Source organism: Phycodurus eques, chromosome 13 (genome assembly GCF_024500275.1).
Source record: "Phycodurus eques isolate BA_2022a chromosome 13, UOR_Pequ_1.1, whole genome shotgun sequence".
Taxonomy (NCBI): Eukaryota; Metazoa; Chordata; class Actinopteri; order Syngnathiformes; family Syngnathidae; genus Phycodurus; species Phycodurus eques.
In genome coordinates, this window is record NC_084537.1 from 13,193,597 (window position 1) to 13,205,687 (window position 12,091).

At 39.0% G+C, this 12,091-nt stretch overlaps 1 protein-coding gene across 1 annotated transcript in view; it reads right to left on the reverse strand.

Annotated features, from left to right (window-relative positions):
- Window positions 1-12,091, reverse strand: part of epha4b (eph receptor A4b) — a 123,278-nt gene that overhangs the window by 31,714 nt on the left and 79,473 nt on the right. Inside the window, exon 11 of the mRNA XM_061695319.1 lies at window positions 50-117. Coding sequence (XP_061551303.1) covers window positions 50-117 — 68 coding nt within the window. The remainder of the gene's footprint in view (window positions 1-49; window positions 118-12,091) is intronic.

Sequence of the window (12,091 nt, forward strand, 5' to 3'; positions counted from 1 at the left end):
GTATTCTTTAGTGTTTGTACGGTGAAGTCTATTAACGTGACATTATTACCCCGACCATGCTGGAACTGCATCTTCTCTTCGTCAGGGTCTTGCTTGGCTTTGATATATCCACAGTGCCTGCAAAACAAATACCCAGCTGGGTTACAATCCTGCTGTACACACGCATGCTTCCACGCACATGCACACACACACACATACACACACACACGCACACACACTTTCTCCCACGCACACACACTTTCTCCAGCAGAATAAAACTCATGACAGAGAAAATCCTCATTCTCTAAAGTCATCTTTCTCTTCATTCTTAGCCAACATGTTCTTGTTTGACACACTTACTTACCGTGTACATGAACGTAGAGAATTAACAATTAATCGCAATCCTTTTTAATGATGACATGCATACATTGTACAAATTTACATTAAATATTAATATTATTATATTTATATTACATTAAACCCACACTTGCAGATTTGTAAGAGATTGTTTTTTTAATATTTTCACAGTAAAAGTAACAGTTGTTTGAAGGTTTCAGTTGAGCTCATTTCCGTTAGCCCACCTATGGTGTTTTGCATTCAGTGTTAGTATTAAGCTAGTAGACTTTGCTTAGATGAAACAGTATATGGTTTGGTTGAACATTTTGGTGTTAAACTGTTCTATTATTTGAGAACTGACAGTGCAACATACTTTTTAATAAGGTTACAATGTGTAAACCATATACAAATGTATTCAAAACATTGTTTTAAATGTATTCTTTTTTAAATAACCATTATTTTGTCTGTATTAAATAAATTTATTTAAAAAGACTAGCCTCTAAAAGTACAGCAAACCTTTGGATTGTTTCATTTCCTCCCATTCTCCTTGTCAGTTGCACTCTCAAAATTGCTTTTTACCAAATATTCAGCATGTGTGAGTCACAGATGTTCCTATAGAGACACACACATTGACTGCATTAACGCTCTACAGCGCCTCTGGCCATGACTGCCTCCAGATTTACTACGGGTCACACTCTCACTATGACACACACACACTCCAAGCCCCTATTCTGACCCCCTACCCATCTGTGCGCACACCCTGCAGCGTGGTCTCTGTGCAACGACCAAAATATTGATCAATTGATCAACCAGCCTGTTGTCCAGCTGCGAGGAAGTGTTTAACTGATTGTGTTATGCCGACCTTGCAGGGGGTGATACATACGTGTGTGTGTGTGTGTGTATGTGTGTGTTTGTGTTTGTATGCGTCTCTCCGTTTATCCAGATACTGGTTTAATGGCCCCATCACCCATAAGCATGTGAGCCTTGCTCCTCTTTTAGATTCAGCACAAATATTTCAGGCCCAAACCCATAAAATAAAAAAGCAATTTCACTTAATGATGGACTAAAAATGATTTAAATACAACATGGCCTCTTCCATCTGTTGGTTGAGGGAATTGAGTTTTCCTTTATTCTGTCTCGATTGCATTGTATTTTGCTTGTCTATACTTACCTTAAGGCCAACACCGAGTAACATGGCTGAACACGACTGAACTGGACAATCGCAAGCAACTTCGCTGCAACGAAAAACTGCGAGTCCTGGTGTGAGGCTCCGCATATACTGTGTTTTTTTGTTTTGGTTTTGTTTTGTTTTTTAATTGAAACACAAACAACATGGCACAGTTGTCGAGAAACAAGCGGATTACCCTGGCCAGTGTAGGTATATTATATGTTATATTATACATTTACTGACTGTATTTTTACATTTCGGTGTCAGACTCTCTTTTTTTCACTTTTTAGCCACAGGTAAATGATATTATACATATACTACAGTTAAATATTATCGTAAAAAAAACTACAGCTACTTGTCACGTGAGAACAGGCTGAAAAAATATGTTCTGATTTATGTAACTTTTGAAGCTACTACATATGTTAATGATCATGCCATATGGTGCAGTGAAGTCTCCATACTTAACAAGGTCTTTTAACAAGATGTCCATCATTTGAAAATGGACTCCAGCGGCCGAACCTTTAATAGTTGACTGGGTAGCGTGTGGCTATCAGGTCATGTTGCTAACAGTTTTTGGCGCCCCAGCACAGAGGACAGGGGAAAACAAAAGACGGAGTCGTGTTAGGTTTCACGCCATGTTTCAGACTGTAACGCTAATGATTCATGACACTTTTAACTGGAGAGGAGAAATGAGTCTCTCTGTAATTACTATGGAAATGTGTTCATTTCCCATCAGACACACTCACATCTGTAACCATCCGCTGCATGCTCACACACACGTACACACACTGCAATTAAAACGAAGCAGTGGAGGCGTGCTTTTGGTTTCACAGAACATGTATGTTCTGAACATGCGGTGCACCGTGCCCCCATGGGACAATCACAGAGGTGTGACTCAGTGTCCCCCATTACCCATATGTTCTAAACACGTCCTGAAGCGGTATGTGTGTGTGTCAAGGGGGTAATGATCGTCTCATGGTGATCGACGGGATTGTGCCCAGCTGATATCCAGGTGACACACCCCCACCTTGCTTTAACTGCCCCAAATACAAATCTCGACCGGCTTGTTTGTTTGTGCGTGTCTGTTCGTGTGTGTGTATTCCCCAAACGCGTACACATGCAGTCAGCTGTGTGAAATCAACACATGGATTAAACACCAAATGGCAGAGAATTTAAAAGCAGCACCTCTTGCCCAATTCTGCATCTCTCAACCTTGAGCCCATTCTTAAAATAATTTAGAAGAATTTTACACAAAACGTAATTTATTCATATTAGTTGACATATTTGGGGAGTTCATGTAAAATAATAGCGTAAACATAGATAATAATATGGTTTCCCATTGTTCTCTTTTCTCTTTAATCTCAAAATGCTTCAAAGACTGGTACCTGCTTTAAGGGTTGACAAATGGTAATAAAGTGGGGAGAATCTGCGACATTTATCTGGGCTCAGTTTTAAGCCGGGCGATATGGCATAACGCAACTGAACTCTCCGCAGTATGCTTGTGCTGCAACGAGTTTGCGTAAGTGGCTGCCTGTCAGCGACTAGTTTTTCTGTGATTCAAAATTTTTATCACAGATAAACGGAGTTACAACATAACAGATATGATGCACATGAGCTTTCACAAAAAGGGTAAACGAGATCCAGCCTGCTGCCGCCAAGCCGTATCAGTACAGTTCACACCGTGTGTATATAAAGTAACGTATCATAATTACTAGCAACTAACTGTATACAGTAAATAGCACCGGACTATTGCTATATTAGTCATTCGAACTGCTCTAAGTGCTAATGGACTCTGCATCTTTTGCAGAATTGTCAAAAAATAAAAATAAATAATGTACCGGCATTACCAGATAACTATTAACCCTTTATTGCTCAGTGACTGTTTTTTTTGTCAATGTTTTTATGTCTCAAAAGTGTTCTCTGTCAATTGACTGTCTGTTGTCGTACTAGAGCGGCTCCAACTACCGGAGACAAATTCCTTGTGAGATAAAGATGATTCTGATTCTGATTCTGATAGATGCTATAAGCAGCTGATCTGTAAAAGAAGCTTGGCCGTTTTTTTCAATTATTATTTTACTACCAAGCAATGATTTGAGAAAGCAGTAGATTGTGTCAGGGAGCTCAACTCAACTCACGTCATACCAAGCAGCAATTTGGAAGAATGAAGGTTCTGCCAAAAAGAGGCTTCAAACTATTTCTTGCTCCTCCCAGTTGAAGTTTACTGTCAAACTAAACATAAAACAAAGAGAATTAAACATTGCGTAGTTAATACAACCTCATACATTTGGGAAAGTCACTGAGCTTCATGCAAACAAAAGATGCAAAACACCACAGACTGGCTAACAAATAGCATCAATGCCGCAGTGTTATGACCAGTTTAAGCAACAAATATTTGAACACAAATTGTGCACCAGCACATGTAGACTGACAATATAACAATCCTCACAAGCATATACAATATTTGTATCCTGCAAAAAAGAGCCTAATATTACTGGAACTTACTGAGTCAGTTGTGAAACTCTTCTCTGTGTGTCTGTGTGGCTGTATTATAGTGCCCCCTGGTGCCCAATATGTGTACATTAGAAAGAGCATAATGTGGGGCTTCAACAGATTAATGGCATTTCCAATAATTTCAAAGGGGAAACATGATTTCTTTTTTTTTGCATTATGAGTGTGGTCACAGAACGAAAAACGTGTAAGTCAAGGCACCACTGTTATTTTATACAGTACTATTAAACAGTAAAAAAAAATCTTAATAGAATTTAAAGAAAATGTCAAATTAATTACCAATGTATTTGCAATTTCTGTAATGTTTATTCTGACATCATCTGCCGCATATCATAGTCGTCCTGACTAAACAAGCTTATTTTTGCAGATTTGTATTCATGTTTGCACGTCTCCGGTGAATAATAGTGAGACAAAAAATTACAATACAAAGCTGAAAAAGCAGAATCGAGGCAACTGGATTTTCCCTGTTTGTTGAAGAAGTTTCACCTTTCATCCAAAAAGCTTCAGTTCGATTCAACTGTTGTGGATTAACATGAAATGGATGACTGAGAATCTACAAAGACCTTTTCTATTACACATTTTTTTGGCTACTATTTTAACTCAGGAATTTCATGAAAATAATGTTAACCTGCGTGTCATGTTTGGGGGGGTATTTTGCATTAGGACTCACTATTTGTCAGGGTTGTGCTCTTTTAGGGTTCTGTGTTAGTGCATTTAGATGGAAAATAGTCCATTAGTGTACTCAACTATTGTGAGAGCATATTGATATTTTCAGGAATATAAATGCTTTTTTCAACCACTCCAAGAATGTTTTTGATCTAACTTTATGTGGAGAACTTGTTACGTTATGTTACAAGCCCTATTTGTCTCTATGATGTAATGTCTCAGTTCAATGGCCAATTATGTATTCATTTTCACAGCAGACTATTTGACGTTTTGAAGCAGACAATGTCTAGGTGTCGTAAAAACAAAACTCAGTTTTGTGTCTTCAAGCATTTACCTGTACCAAACAAGCTCCTCTGTGGTACATCGCATCCATGACCAGGTTTTCCTAACCTAGATATTTAAATAACGTCAGCTCGAGTTCCAAATGCTTAAATCCTCATTCATGTTTGTCGCTTTGTCTGGCTAGTTTGTGACAATAAACTAAAGGCAGAATCATGCGGGCCGCAGACACAAAGTCCTCTGCTCTTACATGTCAGTCATGCAAGGATGTCACATTTACAAGACCGCAGGAAACGTACATGGCACATCATTTATGCAAAGCAGCGTTTGCTTACCATAGTTCGCCAGGGGAGGTTATTATTATTATTATTTTTTTGCTTTAACAGATTGTCAAATTTGGCCAATAAATTTGCCCCAAAAAATGCAAATGTCCTGTATAGATTAAGATTCCACAGGTATTTATTTTTCCTGACATTTACAGTCGTGAGTTAGTTTATAATGAGGATGTCTGCATTCCCAACAGCTGATTCTTTATGCCGATGCCCTGCAGTTAGTTGGTAGAGTTTTGCCATCGTGGGATGTATTCTTGTCTGCCACTTTGCTGACGCGCAAGTGCACTATATGTTGTTGTTGCATTCTGCGCACGCCACACACAAACTCGCACACACACACTAATAGTCCCAGCCGAGCCATCACCTTTCTCTCCGTTCCACTTCAGTGATGACAACAGGCTATCCCTGTACTCCAATGCTACACACTCCACATTTGCATATCAATTTACTTTTTTAATATAATACTCTGTCAGTTGAGACCCATTTGTCATTCTGCTAGCAAGCTTCCCTCACAGAACTCGATTCACATAATATTATTGCTGTAGCACCCCCCAACCCCCCCAACCCCCTGTCGTCCTGTCATTCTCACTCTTACGGCCTTTATCTCTCGCGGGGTATTTTCGTAATTCCGTCTTTTACTGAAAACATTCCCTTGTCCAATACAACATATATCACAGCTTTCTTCCTCAGGCATCCATCCATTTGTCCACTCTGGTCCTTTCCTGTGCTTTCTGCTCCTCAGAGGTTGTGCTGTGTTTTTGAAAGAAAGAGTGGACAAAAGGAACTGGAACAGAAAAAAGAAAGCGAAAGAAAGGAAGCAAAGGAGTGAGATACGAAGGAGTGCTGACAGGCAAGAAAGCACAATGGGGTTCCATGCCTGCATACCAACTAACAAGCAATCACATAGGGGGGAGTGAAGAGCGCAGGGAGGCAGCCATAGGAAAAAAAAAATGGCAAAGGAGTGACATAAGGGATGTGGAAAGACAGAAGGGTGAGGCAGTACTTGTGCCGCAGTAACGTGGCCGGCATGAGAACAACTATTACAACTAGGAGAATGTTTTTAGAATAAATATGCTATAGTAAAGTGGAATGGAGATGTTGGATGTTGCTTTTATGTATATTTGTGATTGCAGGCCTGCCTGGTTGAAATTATGAGATTCTCTCACCTTCATTTTGGGAGACATATTATTACTTTTGCTCATAAATATAAAAAGAAAAGAAAAACAGCCCTTAGACAGCAAGTGTCAAACACTAGGCCCGAGGGCCACATCCGGCCCGCCAAACCATTTTATGTGGCCCGCGAAAGAAAATAATTTGCATCAACTTTCATGATTCTTGCTCAATTTCAAATCGTCATATGTAAGAAATAACTAAATATACACTGAGATATTGCAAGCATTTTTTTGGGTTACCAAACTCCCCTTTACTGTAACTTGAATAGTAGTTGAACAAACTATTATCCTTGACTTCTGATTTCAAATCTATGTATCCATCAATTTGTTGTGTATATGTAAAACTTTTATATATGTAATACCACAATGAAGAGATGAAACATTTATTTAATGTTTTCACAGTCATAACTGCCCTCAAAGCAAAACAGTAACTACAGTGTGCCTCGTGACAAAAATGAGTTTGACACCCCTGCGAGTGTAAGGGGTCATTTTCACAAAACAGTTGTTAACTGAAAACGGAAACTTAAAACGGAAAAAAAATTCACATAGTCACAGATTATTATTATTTTTTGTGGGGTCCTATTCTCTTATTTGCTGAAAAAAAAACTATTCTCTGTTTTTGGCTGAGGCCAAAGACTTGTCTAATATAAAAGTGTTGCTTTGGACCATCTTCGCACCAAGAAACTCTGTTTAGATAAGGGGAAGAGCTTCATTTAGACAAGTGATCGCCCTGTTTAATATAAAAGTGGTGCCATATTGTGACATCTGTAGACAATTATAAACCTTTTTAGGTGGTGTATCAATTACTGGCGGATTTTTGCACACACATCACAGTCAGTTATCCATCAAAGTGTAAATTTTTAGGAGACTACCACTGCTTCTAAAGAATTGGCATTGCTTACAATTTCATCCATCCATCCATTTCCCGTACCGCTTATCCTCACTAGGGTTGCAGGCGTGCTGGAGCCTATCCCAGCTCGGGCGAGAGGCGGGGTACACCTTGAACTGGTCGCCAGTTTTTTTTATGAGCAATGAAGTACAAATAAGCACTTGCAGTAATGTGGTTGTGGTTATGTTCAGAATTAACCAATCACATTCAAAAATAAAATGTATTGGCCGTAATTCCAAAAGGTACGTTGGGCGCAAACACAACACTGCTTATCACCAATAGAACACAATACCGACAGTTAACCATGGAGAAGTCGTTATACTTTTTGGCGTCCGCAAAACTCAGTTTAAGGGTAAGCTGTCTGTATTTATCCATGTATTTTCGCTCTAACTTGACGATCACCATCTCTCGCTTTCTCAACCACGCTGCTACAACACTCCACCCTCCCTACATGAACGGTCTTCAGATGTCGTCTTCCTGTAATCGTGCTTTCTTCTTTTTTTTTTTTCTTTTTTTCCTTTTCGGCTGTTAGGTCAAGCAGAAAGGAAGATATGTATCCCTTTTATGCCAGAACAGTTTTGTCACAGTGGACTTTTTCAGCTGCCACTCTGGTCTCTTTGTATTCTGATCGATATTTATTGAGAATTACAGTCGTTCAGTCAAACAGAACAAAGTTTTTAAAGGGGAGCGACAGAAAAAACAAAGGAGAGGGAGTGAAAAGATAACTAAATAATATAAGAAATAAAGACAACAAAACACAAAGCACTAGCTATAAACCAGATGAGGAAAGTATATCATTATATAACTAGTGTTGTATGGGTCAGTCGTGCCAGGAGGACAATATAGGACAGGGAGGGGAAGCATGCAAGACAGGAGTCGTGGACCCAGCTGTACAACTGAAGTGAGGTGGGAGTGGCTATGTAAATTATAAACATCTGAAGGCCCAGAGAGTAAGTGAGAGGATACCCAAGAAATTCGCATAGTTATAAATTATTTGTCGCAAAGAGTGAGTGGCCCCACACCCAGCGAATAAGTTCCAGGGGTGTGTCTGCAGACACATGCAAGTGAATCTTAGGACACATTTGGATTCACCTCTGATCAAGCTGACAAAGCTCTGATCGAAGTCACTGCTGCCATCTACTGTTGATTGATCATACTAAAATCCTTCCCAAGGCTTTGATACATATTGTGGGGCTCCGCCGAGGCTTTGGCATTACAATTTAAATTTAAAAAATCAAAACAAAATAGGGAAAACGTATTAATACGTGTTTGGCACTAAATAGATGGATTTGTGAAAACGTATTAATACGTCTCTGGCACTAAATGAGTTCAGTTGTACGTAGGTGTGCACACTTTTGCAACCATATTTCAGTTGATTATTTTTACTTCCCCTCTCAAAGATCGTTTTAATTTAGCTGTTCAGGTTATAGGTCACATAAATGCTGGGAAAGGTTTTGAAATGATTTATCTTGGGCTAATTTTTCTTATATCACAAAATCCTAGCGTTTGAACAGGGGTGTTTATACGTTTTGTATCCACTGTGTGTGTGGAGATAGGCCGAGTAGATAGGCATTGTGTGCGTGGCTTCATGCTAATGAATAACCTTGGACTGATGTTAGCCTGAGACACTTGCAGCTAATAAAGTGTTTGTAGTTCAGCGCGGTGTCACATCACCTGCTTTGCTTTATATGACTGGCCGCATTTGATAGGATTAGAGTCAGGCTGCTAGCCGGGATATGATAGGATAAATTGATGTCGTCTGGAACAAGGGAAGAGTCGGGAGGGCTTGGATGCACCCCTATATGAACAAAGTCTTTCACATCGCTTTACTCCCGTCGCCTTCCCGCTTTCATTTCCTGTCTCGTCACATTATTTTCCCTCTGCTAATCAGAACGACGAGAAAAATGAAATCAGTACATCGTTAGTCACCCCTCCAGCATGACACAGCTATCCTGCTTTCCTCACCACCTCCTCTGACAACCATGCACACACACACACACACTGCTGTTTTCATTACTTGCGGTAATTACTAATGGCGATTCCATTTAATATCAAACTATTAAATTTAAAATAATTACTGAGAATGAAATCAATGGATTAAATTTACCATCTTGTTATTTCACAGCGAAAATGTGTCTGGGCGCGCCACCTAAATGACCAAACACATTCTTTGTCCAGATACCACCGCAATGAATTTAGCGTCTCAATAGCATGGAACTTGAACTAACAATAACAACAACAAAATAACGATAAACAGTAAGTCTGGGTGTTCTAACATAAAGTCCATTCTGAGCCAATCTTCATCTTATCTGTCTGGCACCGGCTCAACGATCTCTGACCACAGTGTAAAAAGATTTACTCAGCGCAGTCTAATTATGAAGACGGGGAAATGATTAGTGGAAGAGTTATTACTAATAAATCTGTCTATGTTTCATTAGCACCCTGTTTGGAAACATTTCAATTAGCTCCTTCTCATTAAGGAGAATGGAAATGGATAAAACGAAGAAGGGGGCGGGAAGGAGCTGGAATACGGGAACATAGCGGGATTTTTATGGTCAAAGGAAAAAGAGAATCATCAAGTGAAGTGTATTTTTATATACAGTATGCAAATAGATTAGTATGTAGATCAGTGTAATACCACTAATGATGTCACTTACTTGATGAGGTTATGATTGTAAAATCCCTAATAAATACATCTCAATAGACTATGCACTTTCAAATTGGAACAAAAAACCCAACAGGTTAAATTTGTTTATTGGCTGTTTGATCAATCCCATTGCAACATCTGCTCATTTACATAAAGCCTGTGTGAAATTGTTTTGCACCAGAGGCAACAAGATTCTAGGACTGCAGTACTTTGCAGGCGCTCTGCACACAAAGATAGGTCGGGCTACACCCTCCAGTTTAATTGAAAGCGTCCAAGCAAAACATCCGAATGTGTCTAATAACATCACACCAATATCATCACATCCCACATATACACAATGCACTTGCATGTTATTTTTTCGAGTGTCTCCTGCGCACAATGCCTTGGATGCCAAAACTTTATTTACGCTATTATTGAAAAAACATAGCAACACCCACATGAGGCTTTGTTGATTTCGCTGGCAAATTTCTACCTCCAGTATATACTGCTTTAAGTATAATTTAAAATTATAATTCACAGAAAAACACTTCTGTTTCCATCATCAAAGTCACAAAACATCGTCAGCAATGACGATTGTCTTTGTAAATTCCATTTCTCAGAATGTCTATTTCAAGGCATACTCCACTTCCACTTCTCTCAAAGGCTCCCTTTCTTTTTCATCACTTCTGCGTCATTAAATTTTTAAGAACAACCTTAGGCTGAACAACAGATGCTGTGGAGGTAAAAGATCTTACCCGCGCAAACATCGGCATTGACACAATGTGCTAAAACTGTGCTAAAACATAGCGATATTACCACACTATTTGTGATCACAAGGAATCACAAGGACCAACCGCATGTTTTTTTCCCTTTTCCACTTCCTTTAGGTGCAAAGGACATGTTCCTACAATAAACCTACATCCATATTGTGTATTTCTTTGACTTTTTCTTTCAATCCTCAGTGGTGGGAAATACGAAAAGCAAATCCTGCACCTAAGTAGATTTTTCAGATATCTGTACTATGTGTATTTTAGTAACACCTTGTTACTCTTACTCCCTATATTTGAAAACAGATATATGTATGTATATTCTTTTTTTCAGTTGATCATTAGCTGATTTTGCATTATTAACAAATATTATATGTCAGTCATTCTCGAAGTGTGGTACAGGTACCACCGGTCATACGCGTAAAAATCCTTGAATTAAATACAAATAAAATAAAATACATTTAAAACATAAAATAAATCTCAACAAATTACAAAGAATGAAAATATCTTATCAATGATGGCAAGAAAATGAAGGAAGATAAATTACAGTTACAGTTCATTTGTTTTTAACCTTTAAGTAAAATACATTTACGCAACTGTATTTCAATGTTGGTCATTATGGTGGTACTTGTAAAGCTAAGTATATTTTAGGTGGTACTTGGAGTCAAATGTTTGAGAACTACTGTCATGTATAGTTGAATGCAAAAAAAAAAAAAAAATACTTTTTTTTACTTAAGTACATTTCAGAGTCTGTACTTTTTGACTTTTAGTACAGGTACAGGAGTTTAATTTGTGAAGACTAGCACCCGTATTTTTTTACACAATAATTTGTACTTCTGCTTAAGTACAGAGTGTGATTACTTCTCACCTCTGCCAATCCTACCAACAAATGTAATCAACACATTTGGCCATAGTTAACACAAAGCAGTGTGTCAGGAAAACAAACCATCCCGACATTTAAAGACAAAGACGACTGTCGAGTCATTAGACGGCACACTAGACGGGAGGCACACACAGATGTTGCCAGGCAGAAGCTGTAACATGTTTAACGAGGAGCGAAATAAAGTGAGGACCTAGAGGGTGCGGGGTAGCACACACAGAGTCAAAGGCCATCTGGTGAATTCATGGTTATGGCAGTCGCTCGCTCGCCACCCACCAATCACACCTGCCAGCTTGCCAAAGCCCCCCTCAGGACGACAAAAGTGGCAACTTCTCACACAAACACATACTTCCACGCCTGCGCTTGCAGAGCAATAATGGCACCCACACAAGTGTAACTGGTGTGATTTGTCAGAGCCGCACAGCATCTGAAGAGCTTTTGACAGTTTTTAATATTTCCCCTCATGCTGGAACAATAACCTAAAAATGG